The sequence below is a fragment of the Excalfactoria chinensis genome, chromosome 1 (assembly GCF_039878825.1).
Source record: "Excalfactoria chinensis isolate bCotChi1 chromosome 1, bCotChi1.hap2, whole genome shotgun sequence".
Taxonomy (NCBI): Eukaryota; Metazoa; Chordata; class Aves; order Galliformes; family Phasianidae; genus Excalfactoria; species Excalfactoria chinensis.
In genome coordinates this window covers 56,251,812-56,279,478 of record NC_092825.1, presented here as the reverse complement: position 1 = coordinate 56,279,478, position 27,667 = coordinate 56,251,812, and the positions used below count along the sequence as shown (strand labels likewise).

Genomic DNA, 27,667 nt, shown 5'->3' with positions numbered 1-27,667 from the left:
AGCCTAGCGACCCGTGGAGGCCACCGAGGGGACTACCTCCAGCGTGCAGCCTCCTCCTCACAGCTCCGGCGCGGTCCCGCCCCGGGGCGGTCTCTGGCTCTGCGCCGCGGCTCTGCCTGCCGGCTGAGGAGGCCTCGTTCGGTCCACCGAGGCCTGGGGGCCCAGCGGCCTCCGGCTCCGCTTCTACCTCCGCACGGATCAGCCGCCGGGCGCCGGGTTCGGTGAGCACGGGTGGCGGGCAGGCTGCAGCGGGCAGCGGCTGTGAGGCCGGGCCTTCCTGCGCGCGGCCGGGACTGGGCGGCGGGGCCCGTGGGGCTGCGGCGTGCCGGGGAGCGCGGCAGGCCGGGTGGGAACGGGGCTCGGGGCGCTCAGTGCTCGGCGCTCAGCGCTCGTCTCGCAGGTCGGTTAGAATTGATCGAGTGTCTGGCTGGAGGCTGAGCGAGCATAATGAAATCTGCAGGCTTGCTTTTCTGTTTGCCTCCTGAAAGAACCTCCTCCATCATCACCTCAGGCAGAAGTTTGTTTAGCGGCTTTCTCTGCGGGGTGTGCTATTCTGGGAGATGGGAGGTAGGTACGGCAAGGGGCAGCTGGGGGTCACGGACGCGTTCTGCACCAGAGGGCGGTGGGCATGGAATGCGCTGCCCAGGGCTGTGGGCATGGCCCCGAGTGCTGGAGTTCAAAGGGGGAACTGGGGCACCCCTCTCAGACATAAGGTCTGATTTTTGGGCTGTGCTCTGTGGAGCCAGGAGTTGGATTTGGTGGTTTTGTGGGTCTCTTCCAACTCGGGAACATCAGACATGCTCCATCTATATATCTCCATACTCCATCTTCTGTATCCTATCTGTAAAGGCAAGTGGAAGTGTGGAGAAGAGGCTGATACCCCTACAGCAGTAATTCTGTGAGGTTTCTCTGTGTGCTCCTGGAAGCTTCTAGATATTGATGAAAACAGGAGGCATCAACTAGAACGTGCATTTCTGAAGCCTATAGGGATGCTGGGGATCATTTTTCCTAGAAGTTATTATGCCGCTGCCTCTTTCCAGGAGCTCTGGTAATGCTGGATTTTTCTCTACTCTTAACCAGCCTCCTGGGAAGACTGAGAAGTAAAAGAAAACAAACCTAACTCATGGTGCCTACTGGTAAATATTTTCTAGCTCTCAAGTCTCAGAACTGTGGGAAGAATAAATGTTATTGCGAGAAACAAATGCTTCTTTATCTCTTATCACCTGATGTTCTTGAGCTATCCAGCCATTGTGTTAAAACATTTGGGTAATCGTTCCTGGCAGAGAAAGCAAAGTGGCATTAATGATCGCTTTTAGGTTACTGTTCACAAAATCAAATCCTTTACTCTTAATATTCCTGCCAGTTTGGCATTCCTCTGAGCAACAAAACAAAGCCTTAAAAATGTGCAAAGTTGGTCCTAAAGCTAGTCATCTGGAGCTGTCAATTCACTGTATTCATGCAGCTCACTGAAGCAAGTTATGGTACTTCAAAGGTAAAGGGCAGAAAGCATTTTTTTCAGATGGCAAGTCTGAACTTGAACAGCAAACCTAGAACTATATATTCATAAATATATATATATACGTATATATTTCTTGGCAGAAAAACATCACTGTGTACTTGATATGAAGAATACTATGAAGTGTTTTGTTTTCCTGCTAGACCATCCTCTAGTTGGTTGATCTGCCAGGATTTTATTGAGGCTTTTATTTTGGCTCATTTTACTGCCTAATGCACAAACACTTTTCCACTCTTCTCCCCCTCTCTCCTCCATACCACTCTTAAGCTGCAGTGCTTCTAGATTCATCAAATGCTCTTATCTGTTGGAAGCAATCCTTCAAACAGTGGTTTTTAAAAAGCCAGCAAGTTCTTTGCCTTAAGTAGTTTCTGCAAACGTCTTCTGGTACTGCAATACTTTTTGTTTCTAGTATTTAAACTATTGCTTTTATATTTACCTTTTCCATGAGGAAAAGCAGTCACATGTGGACTGTTGTGCCAGCTTAGTCTCCTCCAGTAGAGTGCCCAGCTGAACTGAATGCTGCAGGCTTCCAAACCACTGCCTGAGTCCTGCTTTTGGCTACAGACTGCAAACATGGGAAGTGGTCCCTTAGACTGTGTGGAACATGCTTAGTTTCATTTGTTGTGAACACGAGCAATATATCTTTATCTTGGTGTGTAACTCTGTCTTGGTGATAGTGGCTTCTCCTGGTCTCAATCAATACAACAGTTGATCTGCTTAACCTGTTGGTTTGATGTGGATTCCTTCTTCTCTTTAATGATGACTAATAATGAGTTGAAGAGAGAGATTATTATTCTCTGTCCCCTATTTTAAAAGGAATGGAGTGGATAGGTTGAAGATCACAAAATGGGATTAAAGAGAGCAGAAGCCCAAGGAGAGATGAATGCTATTCAGATATCTTAATTACTGGCATTATTCATTTCCTCGTGCATTGTTAGGACCAACCATGAGGGTTTGTGAAAAGCTGCAGAGTAGGCATGTGTAACCTGTGGGGCCGCATGCAGTCCTGGATAACTAGTAACGTGGCCTCACAGGATTGTGAACTTCTAACATTATTATGTGATTTCAGGGATATTTTGTCATGAGGTGATGTGCGTTGCTTGAGTGTGGGCTGCATAGGTGATAATGGAGTGCTGTGGAGGGGAAGATGTGGTGTGGGGCTAACTCTTCTTGCATCTGTGACACTTGCTCAGTCAAATCGAAACCAATGTCTATTTACCTCACATTCTCTTCTGCTACTTGGTGACTGAAAAGCCGTGATCGCTAATAGAGTTCATCTTATTGTGCGTGTGTGTGCCTATTAATGTAAGAAAACACTCAGAATCAACAATTTCTCATCAGGCAGTGGTCCTGCAAAGCAGCAGAACTTATTCATCACTGCAGTAATGGGCACACATCTCCTTGATGTTTGTGCTGTTCCTATTTCCCTCATTTGTGATTTCATCCACTACATTAAGCTCTTAAAGGGCCCTCTGGCACAACACTAACATTCTTGAGCCACTTGGCTATTATCAGTTTTGTTTTCTGCAAGTAATTCTTTAATCTCATAACTCCAGTAAAACAAAACTCGGTTCTTCTTCAGTAAGACATTTTCCTGTTCTGCTGCCATTCCGGGATACATCTCAACACAAGATATTAGTCCATTCTTTTGCTTTCCATGTATTACGTAGTGAAGCAGTAAAGCAGCATAATCAAGCCATTCACAATATCTGAAAGTTCTTATTCATTATAAAGAGCTTTTTGTATCTTAGCAGGTAGAAATGTCCCTCGCTTTGCTGTTGGCCCTTATTCTTGTCACTGTTTTGTGGTAGCACGTACATTTGTGAACAACTGCTTTCAAAGAGGGGCACAGGAACAGTAAAATTTCATTAACAAAAATACAGCGATCTGTGAGAACCTTGAGAACTCAGTAAGAATTGCTGCCGCTTCTGTTGATTCCACTCCATCACTATACTGGTTTCACAGAACCAAGGGCAGTTATCCCACTAGACTTATGTTTTTGTTGCCGTATAACAGGAAAAAAAAATTATAATACTTTGTTACTAATATACATTAACTGTACTATATATATATATATATATATAATGCAGCTCAAGAAAATATCCTTCGCTAATTGTGTCCAAATGGGTTTCCATGGTCATGCTGAAAGAGTTTGAGACTAACGGCTGTGATGGCTAGATTAGTGAACAGTGCGGCCTATTAAAGCAACAGAGCACAGATTCTTTTGTATTGCTGGTGATAAGTTGATAAGTGCACTGTCTGCATAGCTTTTGAGGTTAACCAAGGAGTACTACAACCTGGCCACAAGCACGTTCAGTTATAAAAACAACGCTAGAGAGATTTCTGAGTTTCCTGGGGAAGCACTCTGTGTAACTGTGTGACTCTCACCCAGTAGGCATCCATGTGTGTGGGAAGAGAAGCTCAGTCCATCAGCTGATCTCAAAAGTCAGAGGTATTCTCCCAACTTGTCTGTGGTCGTACTTTCTGTGACACCCCCTTTATCTTAAGCCATTTTTGTACTATTATTGTTTTTCAGGTGGAGCTTGAGAGATTGTAGTGATGCACACCTTTGGTTATGAGTGGTGAACAATTCTGTCACCTCACTTCTAAAGGTATAGGAGAAGAAATTCAGGGTGCAGGCTCAATGAGGAGTGTGGTCATAGCTTGGAGGCGGGTAGCTTTTGGGATGGCGGTGTTTTGGTATCCAAACGAGGTTATGCTGAGCAAAGATCACCAACGTTTGTGGTTTTTTTTGGTCAGAGAATGACAAACTGTTGGCTCAGGGTAGCAAATATGCAGCTTTTCAGTTCTTAGTACCGCCAGGTTCCCATCCTGGCACTGCTCCTCGAAGAGCCAATACATCAAATTCTCTTGCTGTTGCCAACACCAAAGGTTGCTGAGGGACCTGCTAAGGATCAGAGAACTTGACTGCAGGGTTGTCACTCTGCTCTACCCTCTGTGCCATTTTATGGATTCCTTACATACCATCTGCTTCTGTGCCTCTGTGAGCAATACTGTACCTTAATTTGAAGTTGCTATAGCAATTATTCCACAGCTACTTGAACTGTTTATCACTATTTTTCTAAAGACTGCAGTACTTTCCTATTGCTGACAGGGAGTGGGTTTGTGCTTTTTCCTTCATGTGATTGATAGACACTGCTATAGATCTGTATTATTTATGACACGTATACTTAAGCAGGCACCAGGTATCAGGAGTTTCAGAACTGCAAAGACCAATGAAAGTGTAAAACAACAAGTGAAAAGGCAGCAGGGTTTATTACTTGGGGGCACTGCAAGAAAAGACCATTTAATGAGTGGAATAGTTGACAGTCCTGTAAATTGTAGCATATGGCAAGATTTACAAATTAGTTGTTGCAGAAAGGAACCAGTTGAGACTTGAACTTGTGGGTACTCTAGGGTTGATTTTATTAACAAGCTCAGTGCAACAAACATACAGAGCTTGGGTCACTCCTAGTGAATGACATCCAAGCTTTACAAAGGTCCGATATTTATATGATCAGAAAAACATTACATCACTTACGTTATCCATTCTCGAGACTAATTAACATATTTTCAGTTCTTCTTTCACAAAACGCTGTGTTTCATCTTAGGTCCTTAGCTTGTGCCAGACTTCATGCTTCACGTGTTATTCCTCTTTTGAACTTATCAAAAAAATTCATTATCTTCTTTCATCCGAGCTAGACTGGTCTGTTCCATCTGTCTCATGGTTAAACTGTATCAACTTATTAACTACTAAATCACAATGTCAGCACTATCACTGTTTAACTCTACTGTTGATAATCTCACAATAGTCTAACACCCCTACATGGGTCATGGTTCAGGACTACACAGGGGATACATGAGTAGCATATTGGTTGAGAACTTTACCATTTTCCCTATCATCCACCCCTAAAAAGCATCTCACAACTCTGCCTTATCAATAGCTGACCTCTTTCATCACAGTAAGGATTACAATTAGAAAAGCATGAGCTATAGGTGTATGGTATATATAAGTATACGTTTCAGTTATAAGCATGATCTGTAATGTGAGGCAAGGATGCTCCTATTATAAGAAGTCTGATACTACCATAGAGAAAATCTTTTACTTGGGGGTTTCTGAGTAGGCTATTAGGAAATGTTGATTGATTCGGTGAATCCGATCCCTCTTACTAATGCCTTTTCCTGCAAATCTTCTGATTTTGTATTAAAAATTGCTTTTTCACGCTTAATGCTATTAGTCAGGAGCAAACATAGCTATTCTCCCGAGGAGTGTAAGCACTAAGTGGATGGGTTTGGGTCTTTTCTCAGCAGTAACCTCCTTGGCAGTATTTGTGTTTTGCTTGGTATTGTGGAGAGCTAGAATTTTAAAACTGCTTTTGAACCACGGCTGTTCCAAATGCCTGGGGTCTGTGGTACTTGCAGTACATTCTTTTTCTTTGAGAATAATCCCATTGAGCTCATTTTAGATGCTTCTGAGGTACTATGGCCTGAACAATAGGCCCTGAACCAAAGCTGACCTCTGGATGAACCTCAAAACCAAACACCGTATCACACATACAATGCAAAATGAGTCTGTTTTTCTGTTTTAACTTGAATATATATTTTGATGTCAGTTTATAAAGATCTGTTATAATGCTTGTTGTTTAACAGTAACCAATGGTGGTTCTTTATTTAGGGGCATGTTGCAAGGCTGTGAGAAATACGTGGTTAAAGCCCAAATTGATAGGGAAACTCACTTGGTTCCTCCTTGAGCCTGGCCAAGCTTTGGGTGGAATCCAAAAGGAGGATGAAATTTGTTGTTTCTGAACTTGAATTTATGTAAGTATATTTATTCAACTGTATAAAATCTGGTTGCTCTTGCAGTGACTTTGAAGATCACTTTGGTCACCTATGAATGGATGCACTGCACAGGACCTCCCAGTTGCTGGGAAAGGTTTTCCAAATCCTCACTTCAAACAGGGCTCCCCTGTGATTGTGGGTCTGGATGATGGTAAAATATTAGGGCAGTTGGTGATTTATCTTTCTTAATCAATACAGTTAATTTTATTAGTAATGATTAGGTGCATTACCTTGTTTTGTTATGTTCTTGCTGTATTATTTCACTTATTATTTTATTGCTTTAAACGTGAGTAAAGATAAACACACTTCTTTAACTGACTGTCTGTGTCCTTTGTGCTAACCCCATCTATTGGCAAAACAGCTTGTTAGGACAGGATCAGATTTTGCTGTATCTAACTTTTCTATTGCTGTGTGGTATGGCATTTATCGGTTATTTTGTTAAGAATGGTCTATTTCTTGCTTCCCTTCTGACTGACCATAATTCCCATGACTACCGAGGCAGTGTTACAAGCTCTGATTCTGTAGCATCTGTTTCTCAAAGGACCCTTCCATTGTAAAAGAAAAGGAGGAAGAATAAAGGAAGAAATAAATAAGACACACAGATACAAACCTTGACAGGGAGTAGAGGAGACAGACCTTCTTGCAGCACTAATTGGTAAGAGTACAGGAATGTAAGAATGTTTATTTCAGCAGAATTATCTGATCAGGGACCTTGTCAGATGGGACTAGAAAGGAAATGGAGAAGCAATAAATAAAATGTAGACACAGTCCTGACAGGCAAGTGTAAGGGGAACAGATCAGCTATCAGAAAACTGCTGGCAGACCCAGGTTTCTCCATGAATAAGATTGCAGACCTGGGAATTCTGGATATGGAAGGAGGAAGATGATGGTGGATCTTACCATCTGATAAGGGATGTGCAGGAACTGGGGAGGACCAATGAGAAGGATGGGTGGAAGGTGCTGTGGAATTATTGCTAGAGGTTGAGCCTCTTATTTCCTCCCCATAGAGGTGCATACTGGGTCAAATTTGCATACTTGGTCATACTGAGTGCTTTCCTGGGGAACTTAAAGGTCTCTAAAGTGATGTTTTTATAACCAGATGCCTTTGTGGCCAGGTTATATTAATAATGTTCATGGTTAATCTCACATGCTTTGCAATATATTTATCAGTGACAATCCAGAAGGGCCTCCAGTCTCTTGCATTGTTCATTAATCTAGCTGTGAGAGTTCTCACTGGGAGTGGCCAATTTCCTTGTGGTTGGTTATGGAGAGCCCTTTTGGGTGCCAGTAGACAGACTGTCCAGAGCGCTATTTGTGAATCCGTAATTGTGATAGTTCATATATAACCAGACTTCTAGTGCTGGATTGGGCATCACTCAGCTGCTTCCAGCCTGCCTGTTAAATAGGGACATGAGGGGGTTTATTTTCTGCCAAATTACATAGTCCTTTAATGCAACAGGGCATAAAGAGGGCCTGTCAAGTGCAAACCCTATTTGGTCAGGATGTCTGTCTGAGCTCAGCTTGTCCTGTCTCCTTAGAAGACCTTTCTTAGTTCCCGCTCTCTATCCCTAGCACATGCATGATGTCAAGAAAATTCCTTGCTCAAAGAGAGGCAGAGAAAGAGCCCTTATATTTTTCCCCACGGGACCAGAAGGGGTTGGATCCAGGGTGGATCTACCCACCCTGGGCTCATGTAAGGGACAGCCACTGAAGAGAGAGCATTTTTTGGGCCTAGGTTGCTCCATGAGGAGTGCTACATAGCCAGAGAACTTCTTCACCAGCTGGGTGAGTTCCATTCTTCTTTCAGTGTATGACTATTGCTCATCTGTGAATACTCTGCCTGGTATCACCAAGAACATTTCAGAAGCAATTGTACTTCGTGAGCAGAGCAGTGGGGAATCTGTGAACGCAGAGTGCCTGTGAGTCTGGAGAGTGAGGATGGATTTTCTCCTGGTGACACTCAACTCGGCCCAATCAAAGAGGAATAAAGGGACTTGGCTTTTTTTGCTTAAGTTTTATATAAGTCCTATATACAGGTGCTGCCTTCAGAATTTTGTGGCAGTTTTTGTAGGGAGTTGTGTCAGTGTTACTTGTGTGTCTCTGGGAGACCTGCAAACAGGAAAGCAGCAGCTGTCTGCTGACAGAGACAGCCAGGGGCTCCAGGCTGGGCCCCTACCCGCACAACTTGAGATACCCCTTGAGCTGCTGGAGATGGTGGTCACTTACAGTATCACTTAAAAAGCACCTGCGATGTGGTCTAGGCTAACAGTATGGTTTGAAGAGATTAGTTCTGACAAGTGACTTGAAAAGGGTAATTTCAACTGATGCTGAGAAGTGTCATCTTGGTGATGGTTGTTGTTTTCTTAAGGGATAGTGAAATTGTTGCAGATAGGAACCAACTCTAGGGTTGATTTTATTAACAAGCTCAGTGCAACAAACATACAGAGCTTGGGTCACTCCTAGTGAATGACATCCAAGCTTTACAAAGGTCCTATATTTATATGATCAGAAAAACATTACATCACTTACGTTATCCATTCTCGAGACTAATTAACATATTTTCAGTTCTTCTTTCACAAAACACTGTGTTTCATCTTAGGTCCTTAGCTTGTGCCAGACTTCATGCTTCACGTGTTATTCCTCTTTTGAACTTATCAAAAAAATTCATTATCTTCTTTCATCCGAGCTATCCCAGCTAGACCGGTCCGTTCCATCTGTCTCATGGTTAAACTGTATCAACTTATTAACTACTAAACAACAATGTCAGCACTATCACTGTTTAACTCTATTGTTTATAATCTCACAATAGTCTAACACCCCTACATGGGTCATGGTTCAGGGCTATACAGGGGATACATGAGTAGCATATTGGTTGAGAACTTTACCATTTTCCCTGTCATCCACCCATAAAAAGCATCTCACAACTCTGCCTTATCAATAGCTGACCTCTTTCATCACAGTAAGGATTACAATTAGAAAAGCATGAGCTATAGGTGTATGGTATATATAAGTGTACGTTTCAGTTATAAGCATGATCTGTAATGTGAGGCAAGGATGCTCCTATTATAAGAAGTCTGATACTACCATAGCGAAAATCTTTTACTTGGGGGTTTCTGAGTAGGCTATTAGGAAATGTTGATTGATTCGGTGAATCCGATCCCTCTTACTAATGCCTTTTCCTGCAAATCTTCTGATTTTGTATTAAAAATTGCTTTTTCACGCTTAATGCTATTAGTCAGGAGCAAACATAGCTATTCTTCCAAGGAGTGTAAGCACTAAGTGGATGGGTTTGGGTCTCTTCTCAGCAGTAACCTCTTTGGCAGTATTTGTGTTTTGCTTGGTATTGTGGAGAGCTAGAATTTTAAAACTGCTTTTGAACCACGGCTGTTCCAAATGCCTGGAGTCTGTGGTACTTGCAGTACATTCTTTTTCTTTGAGAATAATCCCATTGAGCTCATTTTAGATGCTTCTGAGGTACTATGGCCTGAACAATAGGCCCTGAACCAAAGCTGACCTCTGGATGAACCTCAAAACCAAACACTGTATCACGCATACTATGCAAAATGAGTCTGTTTTTCTGTTTTAACTTGAATATATATTTTGATGTCAGTTTATAAAGATCTGTTATAATGCTTGTTGTTTAACAGTAACCAATGGTGGATCTTTATTTAGGGGCATGTTGCAAGGCTGTGAGAAATATGTGGTTAAAGCCCAAATTGATAGGGAAACTCACTTGGTTCCTCCTTGAGCCTGGCCAAGCTTTGGGTGGAATCCAAAAGGAGGATGAAATTTGTTGTTTCTGAACTTGAATTTATGTAAGTATATTTATTCAACTGTATAAAATCTGGTTGCTCTTGCAGTGACTTTGAAGACCACTTTGGTCACCTATGAATGGATGCACTGCACAGGACCTCCCAGTTGCTGGGAAAGGTTTTCCAAATCCTCACTTCAAACAGGGCTCCCCTGTGATTGTGGGTCTGGATGATGGTAAAATATTAGGGCAGTTGGTGATTTATCTTTCTTAATCAATACAGTTAATTTTATTAGTAATGATTAGGTGCATTACCTTGTTTTGTTATGTTCTTGCTGTATTATTTCACTTATTATTTTATTGCTTTAAACGTGAGTAAAGATAAACACACTTCTTTAACTGACTGTCTGTGTCCTTTGTGTTAACCCCATCTATTGGCAAAACAGCTTGTTAGGACAGGATCAGATTTTGCTGTATCTAACTTTTCTATTGCTATGTGGTATGGCATTTATCGGTTATCTTGTTAAGAATGGTCTATTTCTTGCTTCCCTTCTGACTGACCATAATTCCCATGACTACTGAGGCAGTGTTACAAGCTCTGATTCTGTAGCATCTGTTTCTCAAAGGACCCTTCCGTTGCAAAAGAAAAGGAGGAAGAATAAGGGAAGAAATAAATAAGACACACAGATACAAACCTTGACAGGGAGTAGAGGAGACAGACCTTCTTGCAGCACTAATTGGTAAGAGTACAGGAATGTAAGAATGTTTATTTCAGCAGGATTATCTGATCAGGGACCTTGTCAGATGGGACTGGAGAGGAAATGGAGAAGCAATAAATAAAATGTAGACACAATCCTGACATGCTTCACGTGTTATTCCTCTTTTGAACTTATCAAAAAAATTCATTATCTTCTTTCATCCGAGCTATCCGAGCTAGACCAGTCCGTTCCATTCCATCTGTCTCATGGTTAAACTATACATTCATCAACTTATTAACTACTAAATAACAGTGTCAGCACTATTTACTGTCTAACTCTACTGTTTATAATCTCACAATAGTCTAATTGTGAGACCCATGAGTCTACATGGGTCATGGTTCAGGGCTATACAGGGGATACATGAGTAGCATATTGGTTGAGAACTTTACCATTTTCCCTATCAGAAATACTAACAAATTGATTTGGAAGTAATGTCAAATAACACTGAATAAGGTCAGATTAAAAGTCCTGATGATGGAGGAGATAACACTTAAGAATTCAAAGGGAGCCTGAGAGGAAGAATCTGATTCAGTGTGTGTACATAGCAGATGTGCCCAGTCATGGCCTGAACCAGTGGCTGAGCACCTGGTGGGAAGGCAGGGCCAACCCAAGGGAGCTCTGATGCATGCAGTGCATCTGAGTGACTGGAAGGGGTGGAGCCAGGATGCATTCCTTCCCAGACCTCACTTAAGTGTTGGCAGAGGAGTCAAGGGGATCTTTCTGGAGGTCCCTGCCTACCTGTGGCCTTCCAGAGGTGAACAATTTTTTTTGTTTGTTTGTTTGCTTTTGTGTTCATGGCTGTTGTGTTTGGGCTTGTCCTCAATTGTTGCAGCCTGGGACTTTGCCACCCTTTTATTGTTGTACTTTCCATCATGTAGTAGCATTATAGTGTACTTCATAGGAGTGAAACTAGTAAGTCCATTCAAGAGTGGTTTTTGTAACAAGTGTCTGTAGTGGCAGCTAGGATTAGGACAATAAAGCCAATAGAAGGTGACATAAAAATGGACTCCTGGATATGGTGGGATGGTAATCTTCAGAGATAAGTGACTTGCGGAATCAAACTCTATAATCCAGAGATGGGTTATAAAGCAGGTATGTTTATTCCAGCGCTGGGTGCAAGGGGGATAGCTCCTCCAAACTTGCACACCAACTGGTAAAACCGTGATACAGATATAGGTACACCTCATGCATAGTCAATGATGTCCCGTAATTCTGATACATATTCTTTATCATGCAGACCCCCTCTTGTTATCGCCCATCTTGTCAGGGAGATGCAACTCCTCTTTTGATATTTACAACCCCTAATCCCCTCCTCGCCAGATGTCTCAGGGAGTTCTCACTCCTTATCTGCTCTCCCAGACCCACTGTCTCCATTCCTTGTTATTCTACCTAACTAAATCATTTTCTGTAAACTCCATTCCTTGTTATTCTACCTAACTAAATCATTTTCTGAAAACTACCTTTAACTATCCCCCTTCTAGCCCCCCTTTATTCTGAATTCCAGCAGAGCATCTGTTTTCTGCTTCCCTATTCATAAGTGTCTGGTCTTAATGTACTTTAAGCTAGTGTAGCTACTTTGTGATTAACTGTCCATCTGAGACACTGGTGACATCTAGCAAATTATCTCCTATATAGCTACTGAGAATCCTAATTGCAAGAACCCTCCTGTGTGTGGAGGCTGCTGTAACCTGTGAAATACAGCTAGAACACAAGGAAAATGACAGTGTAACATACCTTCTTTTTCAGTCATATATTTACAACAAGACTGATTCGGCTGATTCGGGCTGTCTTGGTAGTGGTGAGTCGTCCAAGGTGTGATGATCACACCTTGGCACCATAGGCACTGGGATGGCCTGTCCAGGGAGGTGGTGGAGTCACCGTCCTTGGCGGTGTTCAAGAGGTGTCTGGAGGAGGAGCTATGAGATGTTAGTGGCTTGTGGTAGCAATGGTAATGGGAGGATGGTTGGACTAGATGATCTTGTAGGTCCTTTCCAACCTTGTGATTCTATGATCAGTTGATGACAGTGACAAATAAAGGTGGAAGATAAGTTTTTTCTTTACTTATAGTCCAGAGTGTTTTGGACTGACAGCTTCTGCCTTCAGGGCGCTCTGCAGGAGCTCTTTTTTTCCTGACTTCCAAACTTTACAGATTTAAATCAGCAGAGATAAGAGGTGGTTCCAGATTGTATCTTGCCTTCCAGGTATACAATGGTATCGTCTACCTTCTTGTATCAAGCTGAAAATAGTTGCTCCCAGGCCAAGTCTTCAGCCAGAAAATGTTCTTAGACATTCCCATTCAAACAGCTTCTGTCTGGGTAGGAAGGAATGTTTTCAAATGTAAAACTGTCCACAAAGTGTTCCTGTTGATCTCTCTTGTTGCTTTGAGACAATGGTTCCTTACCAGTCTCAGACAATCTTGTACCACAAGTACAGTACTGCCAAGCTACTCTAATCTTGCTATTATACTGCATGTCAAGCAAGTATTGAATTCCTGGTAAGTGCTTTCAGTTAATTGAGAATGGCTGCTGTAAGTCTGGAAGCATAAATGAGGGCATGAAGGTGTGTGGTCCTTCAGATTAACTTTGTCCTTTCAGTTCTTGGATCTTGTGCTGAGCTCTCTTCAGGAGAGTTATGTGAGAAGCAGACTGTTTTTGCAGTAAAGTAATTTTAACACTTGATTTGCGGAATCAATCTCTATAATCCAGAGATGGGTTATAAAGCAGGTATGTTTATTTCAGCGCTGGGTGCAAGGGGGATAGCTCCTCCAAACTTGCACACCAACTGGTAAAACCGTGATACAGATATAGGTACACCTCATGCATAGTCAATGATGTCCCGTAATTCTGATACATATTCTTTATCATGCAGACCCCCTCTTGTTATCACCCATCTTGTCAGGGAGATGCAACTCCTCTTTTGATATTTACAACCCCTAATCCCCTCCTCACCAGATGTTTCAGGGAGTTCTCACTCCTTATCTGCTCTCCCAGACCCACTGTCTCCATTCCTTGTTATTCTACCTAACTAAATCATTTTCTGTAAACTCCATTCCTTGTTATTCTACCTAACTAAATCATTTTCTGAAAACTACCTTTAACTATCCCCCTTCTAGCCCCCCTTTATTCTGAATTCCAGCAGAGCATCTGTTTTCTGCTTCCCTGTTCACACTGAGGTATAGACTTCTGCTAAACTTTCTTACAAAATGGCTGCAAGGGTTCCCGTTCACAATGAATCACTGAAGCACAGCTTAGTACACGGTAGATTGAGTTTGCCAGGTAGCTTGGTTGTCAGAACACCTGGCCCAAGTCAAAGGAGCTGAGACTGGCTAAGGTGACAGGAAGGGAGGGTCTGGCATACGTTCCTGTTCCTCTTGACAAATGGGGAACTGCAGGTGGACCCAGTATGTGTTGTTCTCTTGTTCCCAGTTGAGGGATGAAAGAACAACAGGTGGGTGATAAATTGTATATGGTAAAATATTTTAGCAAACACATTGGGAAGGCTGTGAGTGTGATACACTCAAGCAGTGAGCGACGGGAGAGGTATCACCTGCCTTGAGTGAGGGCATTTAATGGAGTGAATTTCAGTGATAAGGCACACAATTTCCCCCTAGCCATAAGGAGATGTGTGCCCATTACTGCAGTAGTGAATAAGTTCTGCTGTTTTGCAGGACCATTGCCTGATAAATTATTGATGCTGAGCGTTTCTTGCAGATACAAAAAGCTCTTTATAATGAATAAGAACTTTCAGATATTGTGAATGGCTTGATTATGCTGCTTTACTGCTTCACTACGTAATACATGGAAAGCAAAAGAATGGACTAATATCTTGTGTTGAGATGTATCCCGGAATGGCAGCAGAACAGGAAAATGTCTTACTGAAGAAGAACCGAGTTTTCTTTTACTGGAGTTATGAGATTAAAGAATTACTTGCAGAAAACCAAACTGAAAATAGCCAAGTGGCTCAAGAATGTTAGTGCTGTGCCAGAGGGCCCTTCAAGAGCTTAATGTAGTGGATGAAATCACAAATGAGGGAAATAGGAACAGCACAAACATCAAGGTGATGGAAGTTTCCTCACTTCAGCTGCTAGTATGTGCTGTGAGTGGCTTTATTATGATTGTTAGTCTCTACCACCACTGCTGCCCCTCTGGGCACAGCAGTGGCATCTGCTTGGGCATTGCACGTGGCCTGTAACGGAGTGAGCAGAATGGAACTAAATGTGGCCAACAGCTGAAGTAGGCATATAGGTATTTTCCTGGATTTCTTTCACAAGGGAAGTTGCCGCAGATTTTCTTTGTGTGGGTGTGGAAGGAGCTTGTTTGCCTTGAGGGAGGCCAGTGGGTGCACCCAGTAGATGTTGTCAGAGGAGTTAATGGCTAAGTGAAGGATTCAGCCACCTGGGCATTGTCATGGTAATTGGCTGTAACAACTCAGTCATATGCAGTATGGATGACTCCAGAGTGCCTAAAGCAGGCATTATGTTGAATAATTGCATAGGCATCAGTAAGTCTTGGGGTAGGACAAGGAGTAACCTCTGTAATAGGTGAGTGTGAGGTGCCATACAAAGCTCAGAGAAGAGGGGTATGAGTATAATATGATTGGAACCTAAAGGTTGTGATACAAGTTGTAGTGACATTATTAATCTTGCTAGTGTTTGTTGATGGATGGCCCTGCCATGGAACTTGTTTAGATAACAGAAAGAGCTGTCTCTCTGAACCAAGGAGATAAGATTTGCTGACTCTTTGTACTGAGAAAATAGGAAGACATGCTTAGAATTGGTCATTAAATATGAAACATACTTCTGGGGAAACTTACATTTGTAACATAACTCTGAGAAACTTCTGTATACGTAGTGCAAGTAATGCATATAAACTGAAGATCTTTTGTGTAAACTATACATGATAGGAGGATTACCCCCATGCGTTTAGTGCTGCTATTAAAGAATGTCTGCTTTCTAACATGCCAACTTGAGTCTTAGTTTCCTGGTTGACCATCTTACAAAATCAGTTGGATTCTGATAATGGAAGCTGGAGGAAATTGGTGACCCTGTGGCCAGGCTTTGATAACACCACAAGGCATTTTGGATCGAAACAACCACGTTATACAACTTACTCATAAAAGACAAGCAGGAACATATTTATTGATATAATATAATGCAGTGATTTAATAGCCAGCCATCTAAAATCTTGTTAAGTTGCTATGCTTGATTATTTACTACATAGATGGTAGGGTAAGCAGACATGTAGGAGACCCTCCCTCTGAGTCACAATATTTGGAGTGGACCCCCTTCCTTTCTAAATTCTTTGACCCATGGAACCAAGGAGCCTAGATGCAGCCAGACCCATCCAGTCCCAGACTTGGTCAGTGGTTTATGTCGGAGGGATTAGATGTGCACAATCAATCTAAGGTGTGATGTTACTGAAGTTAACGAAGTCTAAAACAAACTATTAGTTGTTTACTGAGGGTCTGCACTGGCAAGATGTATCATAGTATCATATCATAGTATCATAGTATTGTGCGAGTTGGAAGGGACCTTAGAGATCATCGAGTCCAACTCCCGGGATTCGAGCCCTCTGTGTAGCAGAGCGGCACTTCTACCCCCTGCTCCACAGGGGGGGATTCGAACCCGGGCCCCCTGGTGTTGCAAACGGGAATTCTACCGCTGCGCCACCGGAGGCACACAATGTACAGAGATGTACAGCATCTCTGCTCAGGTATAACCTGAAGAGGCATCCTTGCTCAAGGGAGATCCCATTGTGCAGCCACTACCATGTAGGAGAGCTCAAAGAGGTTCTTGGGCTGCTTTCTGTTTCTGTGGTAAGGTGGTGGCTTAGTCATAGTCTGCTTATTAGACACATGCTCAGTTGGTCCTGAGCTGTTGAACCAAGTGTCTGCTGTCTTCCAACTGTGTTCTTCCAACCTCCCCCAGCTGGAGGCAGATCTGCTTGCTGCCAGGGTGAAGTGGGGAATTAAGGGAGGAAGGGGGGCAGGGAGATCACACTGTCACACAAGGATGGAGACTTGATGATACTGTGGAACTGGTAAACTGCTGCCTCGTTGCCCTGAGCCATCAGTTTTCTGCCTCTCTGTCAAAAACATTCTCTGAGTAAACTTTGCAAGCTAAAGATGTGTTTGGCTAGAGTCACTCAAGCTCCACCTGAAAATAAGCAAATAGAGAGGGAAGATATCATTGATGACTTCTGTGATCAGTCGCTGAGTTGAGCCTCTTTCCCTTCCCATAATTACACCTACTGGGAAAGACTTGCGTGTGCAGTTATACCAAGTGCTTCCCTTGGAAACTTGGAAATCTCTACAGAGTTATTCTGTTGTTTAACACATTTGTGGTCAGCTGAATTATTCACATTATTGGTCTTTACGCATGCTCTGCAGGCAGTGTATTTATCGTTTACAGTTCAAAAGAGTTTTGTTTCTGGAACTCCTTTTTCTACAGCATGTAACTACCTCTCAAATTTCTCCAGGGCACATCCTGCCACCAGGGGGGACTCTGTGGTGTTCTTACCACTCCAGAATAGCTTTGAGGCTTCTAATGTGGATGTTGGTGGGAATCTTATCAATCACAGACAAAATGTCCTGCTAGACTTGAGATAATCCTTTTGTTGGGATGACAACATTGGCCTTCAGCTACACTGAAATGGAGCTCAGTATTTCTAAAACAAATAGGGTAACTTTCTCTTCATGTTTTATTTACTTATTACTTCCTGTAATCAAAGTAGCAAAGAAGATGGAAGAGCTACTTCCTGTCATAAACAATCCAGGGTCCAGAAGCAGAGCAAGCTTCTGAAAGAGTCAGGGCCAGTCACAGCTTAAGCTAAAATTTAATACTGAGGCATGTAAAGGCTAGCATAAGCCCAGTTATCAAGCCGTGTCTGCTCAGAAGGGCCCTATACTCAATGCTTGAAAGGTCTGCATGTTGGCATGAGTAGCTGCTTTCTGATCCTGTGTGTATAATGTGAGATTGGAGTTGGGATGCCTTGAATACAGCATGGCGGACATCATGAAACATAACATTCCTACTTTCTTTAGCAGCTGTTGCCTAAATCTGCCTTAGCGTAGTTGATAGGAAGACAACATCTATGCCAAGTACTTTTATCTGTAATCGTACTAATTGTTGTTATAGAGTTGCATAATTTTATCTCAAAGTAGTTATTAGTTGTTGTTAGAAAGCTTGATAAACTATCTTGTATTGTTCTTCTGAAGTAGTGCCTGATTACATTGCAGAAGAAACTGCTGTCAAGAAGGGGTGCCCTATTTGAAGGATTCCTAAGGCTCGCCTTCCTTGCAACCCTCAAAGTGTGATGGGACATCTGCTCTAGTGATGCATTTATCATTTAGCCAAAATAGGTGTGCTGATGTTAAGTTAGCAGTTTAGTTACTGCCACATCTGATTATAGAAATGGTAAATATTTGCTCTGGCTTGGTAATTCAGTTACTGTTCAGAAGTTCCCACATTGTGGCTTCTGGGGCCTCTTGCTGCCTTTGTATGAATTTAGTGATGTGTGAGGTTTTCATATGTCTTACACACCATCAAACTACTATGTGCTTTTCCTACTTTTCTCTGTTTAGGTATTTTATGGCTCCAGTATGCAGGGCTACAGACTTTAAGTTATGATGTAAAATGAAGTATGAAATCTTGGAATATTGTACATGATTCAGTAGACCAAAAGCGTAACTGTGGTTCAGAAGAGAATAAATGTAGGAAGTGAACTGATGCAAGAACATATGAGTAGTCTGCTCTCTTATCTTCTAGAGTCTTGTTCTGATACTGATCTTCTCACACATTTTTCCTAAGGCACGTACTTTCTTCCAGATACCACTTAAGTGGCATGTTTGGGTATATTAAATTTACGTAATATTTTTAAGTTGTGGTCTGTTGTGGACTGAATGTTGTCATAATCCATCCAGCAAACATGAACTAAGGCGGTATTACTCATCTTGGTCATGACAGAGACAAGAACTGGGTTTTACTCTTGACAAGGTTGCGTACTGCACGTAGTCAGTTTCTCCTGTTTCCTGCTTAATGGCGCCTTCTTTTCTATAGACATCTAAGTCATGCTCGTGGAGTGCGACTCTATTAAACAGCTTCAGCAGTTACTGTATTCAGGGAGGTGATTGCTTTATCGCATGATTATTTATCAGGAAATCTACAATTGAATGTTGTTGATCTGTAATCTTCAGCTTGAGTACAGAATTCTGTATTTTCACCTGAGCTTCATACACTGGTGTAAATAGTGCTTTAATACCGCTGTTAATCTTGAAGGATTTGTGCTGTTTTAGTGTTTTTGTTTCTTTACAAATTCCATAAGCAGCTTTGTTTTCCAGTTTCATTTTGTACTGATGCCTTCTGAGAGCACAAAGTGAGTGAGTGAAGAGCTGCAGCTATCTTTAAATCTTGAAAGTAGCGCTTGGGCAATCAACTAGACAGTTCTTAACTTTCTGGCTTTTATAGGCTGCATCTGAATTGTGCTTCAGTTCTAAAATTAAAACCGGTAGAGACTTTTAAATCTCAGAGTCCTCAAAAGAAAAAGCAGGGATAATGGTTGGCCTCAGGGAAATCATGTGAAATGTTTCGTTGAGAATTTTCTCTATTGAATAATGTTATTTTGCTCTCGGTATCTGCTGTAGTTTCCGGGGAAATAAATAGGTCACTCTGAAAGCAACCACCTATGTAAATTATGGACTGTTAACACATGAAGAGTTAAGACTGTGACTGTCAGCATCAGGGAAGAGAAAATGACATGTAAAATGAAAATAAGAAGGGTATATTATTACAAGAGATCTTTACTGAACCCATATCCATTTTCTCATTTCTTCTTGTCACGTTTGAAGGAATAAGTGAAGCTCAGTCTTGTATAGAAACTGACCAATATTATATTCTACAAGATTCTCTGCTCTTAAGCATTGCTTAGTGCATCCGTGTGAGATAACATAATATTTTTTCCATCAGATTTCAATGTAAATATAGCAATTTAATATTGCATTTTTAATTCCATTATTCAGCCTTTCAGAATAATCTGAGGATTTTGTTTTTCATTAAACAATCAATAGAATAGTTAACTGCTGCTCTGTCTCCTGTAACTGAACTGTCTTCTGGGAAATTATCTGTACAGCTTGATGTTAATAATGCTGATGTCCACAGGATGTTCCAGTGGAGTTTCTGTTCTGTGTAGCAACTTAAGTTGAACCGTTCTGTTTGTTATGTGTTTTAAATTCCTTCTTGGTAAGCTGATGTAGGTCTTGATAGAAAGATTATAGTTTTGGTTCTTGTTTTTTTTAGAATTTCAACTGCGGATTTAAGAAAAAGAAATCAAGGAAAGATGGACTGGAATGTAAGACCGCTCCAGAATGCAGATGCACAGAATAACCTGCAAAGTCAAGAATCCTGTTACACTCAGATGCTTTCTAATGCACAAGCCTTTCCTCAAACAAATGCACTTTCTTCTGAAAATGCATGCAATTATGTGGGAAATAACCAAGTGTATCTGCCACCTGTTAATACTGCTTCACCAGGAACATCTGTAGCCATAAAAAGTTTCCTTACCTCAGAATACTCAGTCAATCAGTCTCCACCATCCTATGTGCCACCTGCACCAACACTTCCCAATCAGACATCACGTGCACAGGGGGAAATGACTCAAAACTCTTGGCAAAACCCTGGTAGGCTTATTTCTTCCCATAGAAAGTTTCCTCTTCTGTCTTCTCAAATGAATGGTGGAAGCAGTGTGCCGAATGTGCTTCGAGGACCTCATTATGCCACCTCAAACAGTTATGCTGTTTGTTCACAAACATCACAGCAGCGTCCTCTGAGAACTATGTTGCATCAAAGTAACCGTGAATGCATTAATTCTTCAAAGCTGGGGTGCGTACCGCAGTATAACACAAATACCTCTGCTTCTTCTCAAAGCATTTCTGTACCCATCAATCAGTCATCCAGTCAATATCTCCATTCCCAGAATAACTGTTTAACTTTTGGTACGTCTGGGCAACATGTCCAAAACCAAATACATAATTCCAGTAATCAGATTCAGTTTTCACAGTCACTGAGTCAAAATACTGCACCAAATGTACATCTGCCACAATATGTGCCAAGTCAGATGGGATCGGGAGCTCCCAGTGGATGTTCTGCACCATCTTTGTTGCCTGCCAGCTATGATTCAAAAACTGTAGCGCAGCCTTTGCTAGGTGCACAGCAGGCAGTTCACAACGTGTTTAATAAATACCCTCTCCAGAACTGCCCATCAGACAAAAAAAATGCTTCTGGTTTTAACAGTGTTCAGCAATACTCACTGAAACATCAGCTGGGAGAAGTCAGTCAAGGGGTTGGGAGTGGTTATAATTCAAGCGGAAATGTGACAGTAAATCAGCTCTTTAGTGAAAAATCTGTACCTCCCACTGACATTTCCTCAGAACTTTATGATATTATGCATGGAATGGTACCTTTTTCTTCAACGGATGCTTCGCAGCCACTGTGTGATCCTGTTTCAGTTCAAGAAAGGCAGGCTACTAGTTCAGTGAATGTGCCGGCTAATTCTCAAACTTCTTTAGCAAGAGAAGATAAAAGAAAAATGACAAGTGACACTGTAGCTTGGGAAACTCAAAGAATGCAAGTTATTAAAAAAAAATGTGCTCTGCTTCACAGGATGCACCAGTATAGAAGTAAGTTGTTGACTTCAAAATGTGACAAAAGCACTTCCACACTTCCCCCGAGTTATGAAAACGCACTCTCTAATTGTCTTCCTCAGATGCCCAAGCAAAATGTAGTACCTTCCCTGCCACAGGCAGTGAGGATAGACAGTCAGCAGCACTCTATTCTTGGATCTTCACCTGAAGGAAGAAATGACAAAAATGTAACTGGTGGTGACAACAGAGGGTTAGAAGTGACTCAGGGTAATCATCAGGTAGAGCAGGGAAGCCTTTCATCAGGGCCTCTTCCCGTTCCTTCACACAGTGAACTTACAGCTCTATTAAATAATACTGAGAATTCTCCTGTCTCGGAACAGAGGAGTGCCTTGGCCTCTTCTCAGAAAACACTGACATCCTTGAATGATGCTTCATGTTATAGTCAACAGAATAGCTCTAGCAGAGATGCATCAACAAGCGTGGAAAGCTATCCTGAAAACTCAGCGTTTCTCCAGTTTGTATTGAGCAGCGCAAATATGTTAAAGGAGAAGAAAGCTGGTACTATTGCTGATAACATACTGACTAATCTCCTTTCTAATGAAAAACAACAGGTAGATTTAACAGGCTTGGGTGGAAGCTTATTAAAAGACACTAATGAGAAAGTTGATTTGGTACCTATGGTCCACACACACACTCCTGTATCAGAAATGATGGAATCTAATGCAAATAAATTCCATGGTGATGTAGGTCAGAAAAAAATGCAGTTTACTGAAAATCCGTGTTTTAAACAGAACAATGGTAATTATTCTCTAGAAGAGCTAACTGCATGCTTGGGCTTATGGAAGAAACAAGGTCCAGAACCTGTGAGTGTTCAAAATAGCCAGTCAAATGAAAGAACTGCAGCAAATCAGGTCTCGCCATTACCTCACAGCCAGAACACAACAAACAAGAGAGAACAAGGTAATCTTCTGGTTAGCACAGATGCAACAGTCATGCCTTTAACATCCACCTCTGTAGGACAAAAACATGACACGTTAAGTTCCAATTTGATAAAAGGTTTGGAACTCCAAATTGCAGTTGTTTCTCCTTTAGTGCTTTCTAATCAGAGAGCTCAGAGTGAACAGGTAGGCAAGTGTCCAACAGCTGCAGATAAAACCTATCCAGTGATTGAGGCAGGAAGTATATGCAGCATGCAAGAAGAGGGGAAAAATGTTTTAACTGTGGAAAATACTGATAAAGGAATGATAGAAAGCGTTTCTTCATCACCTGACGACTGCATTCTGATACAGACAGAGGACTCGCGCTTACAACAGACCAAATCAGCTGATGGAAAGAGAATAGTAGAAAATAGCATGAATGCAAATGATTCATGTGGTGAAAACGAAAGGAAACTCAGTCAAGCCATGAGAGATGCTGAAGAAAATCTACAAAACAAACTTCTTCCTGAATCAGGCCAAGAACATATAAAAGACCATGATGGCAAGCAAGCAGTGCTAGAGATACAAAATAATACTCCCACAGCTGTGGTAGAAGAACAGATGTTCCATATTGCTAGTGTATGTTCTCTTGTTGAAGGTGATAAATCATATAATCCGCAAATAGCAAGCATGTTCAGCTCGGTCCCTCAGACACGTGCATTTAACAGTGGTACCTCATCGGAAGAAAATGCATCTGACTCAAGGCAAAAGGAGCAGCTGATGAAATTGAGTAAAAATGACCTGAGGGAGAACACTTCTCAGCGAGAGACCTTGCTGCAAAAGGCACTGCGGGAATCATCATGCCGCATTAGTGAAGTAGATAAGATTTTTTATAGTACTGTAACTAGCCATTCTAAGAAAGAAGGCAGTGGCAAGCTTCCTAGAACAGTTACTACCTCAGAGCAAAAAAAGCCAGTAAATACATCTTTCAAGTATCCTGAAAGTGACTTGGGAATTCTTGCTAGTATAAACCAGGAGTTAGCGAGAAATTCATTAGATTCCTTCATAAGCCTAACTGCTGAAACAAATGCATTCACTGTTACAGCATGCAGCAGTAAAGAAAATGTCACATCCAGTAAAAAGACCATAGAAGAAGAGCTATATGTTTTTGGAGCAGAACCCATTATGTGTCTAGATAATCAGCTTACTGAACTTATGAAAGAGTTTCCATTTGGCATTGAAGGGGCTGATATTCTGACAAAAGAACCAGCAAGAAACAGTTCTGTGGCTGAGCAGAGAGAGAATCACGCTCAAAAAGAGACTCTCGTTTCTGCCAAAAAAACTGATTCAAAGAACCCAATAGATCAGCTACAAATTGTGCAGTTAAACTCTGGTCGGGTGCAGGAGTTATTTCCTGAAAAGAAGCTATGTTCCTCTGCTGAAAACAGTGGAACATTGAGTCAACAGCCCGAAAAGACTTCAGCCCAGGAGGACAGTCTTGAAAGCAGCATTCAGCCCAGTCAGAGTCTATGTAAGGAGAAAGAAAACCCACAATCCCCTTCCAGCTCTGGAAATAAAGAGGTTTGTAGTTTAATGGGTTGTCTGTCTGTGTCGGGTGAAATGTCACAGAGCTCCTGTAAACGTAGAACTTCTGTTTCAGATAAAAATGCCGAGCAACCTTCAGAAGCTGGAAACACTTACCCTGCAGGGAGACAAGACAACTACAGTAAATCTGATGCCATAATGAAGAACAACAGTGTGGTAGAAAACCCACCGATTTGTGAAAACGTCCAAAATAGCATTCAGAAAAATATAAAAGATGGATGCAAAGACATTTCTGTAATGAGCGAGGAATCCCAGATGAATAATGAACACAAACCGCTTTCACCACAACTGGAAAAATTTGGGCCACTTAATTCCTCTGAAAAACAGGATGTTAGTAGTTCAAAAAGCAGTAACTGGAAGGAAGAGATGCAAGAGTCTAGAACTCTGTTAACGAAAGGATTTCATTCTGACAAAAAAGATCATCAGACAGTCTCAGAAAGGGATCTGTCGGAGAAAGCTGGTTGTGCAGATACAGACAATATGATGAAGTCATCTGGAAAGAAGGAGAGAATTCTCAAAGTGAAGTCCCTTTCAAAAGATAAAACCAGAACAGATTCTGCCGTGAAATCTCAAAGAGACCTTCATAAGTTTACAAAGTCAGAGAATGTTGCAATTAAGCACACTGAAGTCTATCAAGGACAAAAAAGAAAAACCTGTGACAAGAACCCGGGTAAAGAACAGAACTGCAAGAAAAAAAATGCAGGGACTAATACTGAAGGGAAAGTAAAGTTATCTCCAGAAATGAAACGTGAAAAGTTGAGTAGTTATCATGCAGAAGCTACCAAGTTCCCAAACTTTGGCATTAGAGACTTTAAGTCAAACAACTATACATTTTCTCAGCATAAATCTATGAAAGCTCATCCATCACAGGAGGAGTCGTACAAACGAAAGAGGAAGGACAATATGATTGGAAAAACAAGCTCTAAAAAACCAAAGGTGAAAGATGAAAGACTAAAGCAATCTGAAACAAAGAATTCCAAGCGGCATTCATATGATCACAAGATAAATACCGACAAGACTAAAAAGTTGAATGGAGAAAATGTCTGGAAACCTAAGAATTCATTAGCAGATCGCTCCAAGCTTAAACTACAGAGGATAAGGGGTCTATCTACCATCTCCAAAAATCACTTTTCTAACAAAGAAAGACATCTTGATGGACAAAACAAAGACAAACATTCTGAGAAAGTGTTTTCTGATAAAAACATGCTATATTTGAACAGAAGAACAAACAGATTAAAATTGCATCTTCAAAAGGAACCCAAAAAACACTACCTAAATAGAGTTGCATTTAAACGTACTGCGCAGGAATGCATATTTCTGACAAAGCTGGAGACATCACCTGTCAGGCCTGTCTTGCATGTAAAGTCCCAAGTATCACAACACAGTTTAGATTCAAAAAGCGATGCTTCTCTCTCGGAAAATGAGAAACCACGGAAACGGCAAGTGCTTGAATTTAAGCTTTGTCCGGAGATACTGTTCAGAAATTCAGCCAGTGATGATGAAAGCTTAGCTGCAAAGAATTTTCTGGAGAAAGAGAAGTCTACTGTGGCAGGTATGATAAACATGCACTTCTTTTCTTCTGCTTCAAAAGGAATATATGTTTGTAGTTCAGATTAGGTTGGGAATCATGAGTTTCTGAGGCCTTGAAGAAGGAGAAGCCAGATTTTTTTTCTTCTTTATCTTTCTGACTGCTGCAGCATTTCCTTACTCTTTGTAACCACTGCCATCTTTGCTATCAGTTGTCTTCCTCCTCCTACCTATCCCAGTCTTTACACTTTTTATGCAGTGCGTTGTGAGGCATTTTTATGTCTCTAGCATGGAATTTGATTATAAACAAATAAAAACAAATCTTAATTTGTACTTAGCGGCCCTTGCAGACATCTTTGTGCCCAAAGAAAATTTCCTTTTGCATGTGATAGTATATATATTATAGCCTAATACTGAGTAGACACCAATATTTGTCATAAAGGAACTTCAACAAAAAACCCACTTAATTTTCTTTATAGGTGTCAAGAGTAAAAAAGAAGACTGGTTAAAGTACGATTCAGTGAAGCAAACAAAGTTGAAGGAGATCTTTACAGGTGAACTGGCTCTTGACTGTTGATTTTGAAATAAAAGTTGAATAATCTCTGCTTGGTTTTAAGTGCTCTGTTACAACAGCAGTTTTTAATGAACTATTCCAATGGATTCCTTAGTAATTCTGCCATCAAAATGAGTGCTGTTGAGTAGACATCCAAGTTTCAAGGCCTTGTGGAAATCTTTATTGTCACGAGAATATCTTGTTGGAGATCAGTGGCATTTTCTAGTATGCATGTGTGCACTTAGATCGTAGGTAGCATTGGTGATGAGATTTATCCAGAGCTTTAAATTGTAGGCAAAACCCAAAAGTTGGCAGCTTTTGCTTTAACCTGCTTTTCTTCCTGTATTTCAGCTGAGGACTGTATTCCACTTGATACAGCCATACAAATGCTGGAAGGAGATGACAAGGCTCTTCACGTTCCGATCAAAGACTCCAAGCAGATGTTTCAAACCTACAGGAAAATGTACCTGGAAAAAAAGATGGACAAGCCTGGATAGCACTCCTATATCATACATCATACTCAATATCACTGGCAAAAAAAATGCTGACACTAGAATTCTTTTTCCAATTTACTTCGTATTTTTGCATAAGTGTTCATATTTGTTCAGCAAGTTATCACCTAGTTCTTGCGAATGAGTGGGAATTTACTTAGTGTGTACTTATTGCACAATTAGGCTTTGGTGCTGAAAACATCATTGTCAGATGTTTAACATCTTGGCATATTTGATTTTTTTTTTTTTTAAAGTACAGGAGATAGCTGAATCTTGAAAAAAACATAATAAAAGATACGCTACAAAAAGACCTTCAGAGTCATTTAAGTACTCATGATCTGTTTTCTTCTCTGATTTTGGAAGAGTTCAACTTCTGATACTTTCCATTGCTGGCAGTGGAAAAATATTTCTACAAGAAAGGGATTACAAGGATTCTCAGGCGTTACGTGTTTATTTTCTATTTATGCTAGTTTGATTTTTGTTCATCTAGCAAGAATTTCAGTTCTTTGTAGACATTTTTTTTGTAAACTCGGAATACAGACATAAAACCCTTAAGCATGAAGATAAGGGAGTACTGTGAAGTATTTACGCTGCTACTCGGTTTTCTTAAATATATTTTTGTAGAAATTGTAGAAATTTAACTCTGAATTCTTCATCTGGACACAGTGCTGCAAGCTGGCAGCTCGCTGAAGAACCTTCCCTACTTCACTCCTTCTTTTACTGCTTTCTTTATACCTGAACAAAAAGTACAGCGGTTGAAGTGCACGGAGTTTAAATTCACTTCTGTCTGACTATGATGCTCATTTTGACCGGACTGTAATTAATTCTTTGTTTATAAAGTATTAGCTGATGTTTGACTAAAGGACTCACTGTGACATAAGAATTATATTTGTTGTTGGATGTCTTTTTTTAAGTGCCTTTTCAGTGTTGTTCACAATTTTGAATTGTCTTTTTTTTTCCCCCCCCAGAATTGTTCTGATTCTTTTGATCTGTTTAAGCCTTTATACGGAAAGTAAAGAAGCTATAGATATTTTACTGAATGACTTTTAATACTTGAAATAAACTTTCAAAGGTT

The 27,667-nt window shown here is 41.1% G+C and overlaps 1 protein-coding gene across 1 annotated transcript; it reads left to right on the top strand.

Moving 5' to 3' along the window:
* On the top strand, window positions 1-27,667 carry RESF1 (retroelement silencing factor 1). The gene is made up of 4 exons (XM_072359392.1): window positions 1-221; window positions 20,157-25,573; window positions 26,028-26,102; window positions 26,453-27,667. Exons 2-4 carry the CDS (start codon window positions 20,197-20,199, stop codon window positions 26,596-26,598), a joined length of 5,598 nt encoding a protein of 1,865 aa, XP_072215493.1. The 5' UTR covers window positions 1-221; window positions 20,157-20,196; the 3' UTR covers window positions 26,599-27,667.

Excerpts from the sequence above, each read along its gene's own strand:
- RESF1 (XM_072359392.1), top strand. The coding sequence starts at position 20,197 with ATGGACTGGAATGTAAGACCGCTCCAGAATGCAGATGCACAGAATAAC. Across the intron at positions 25,574-26,027 it reads AGAGAAGTCTACTGTGGCAG|GTGTCAAGAGTAAAAAAGAA; the intron begins GTATGATAAACA and ends TTTTCTTTATAG. Across the intron at positions 26,103-26,452 it reads GTTGAAGGAGATCTTTACAG|CTGAGGACTGTATTCCACTT; the intron begins GTGAACTGGCTC and ends CCTGTATTTCAG.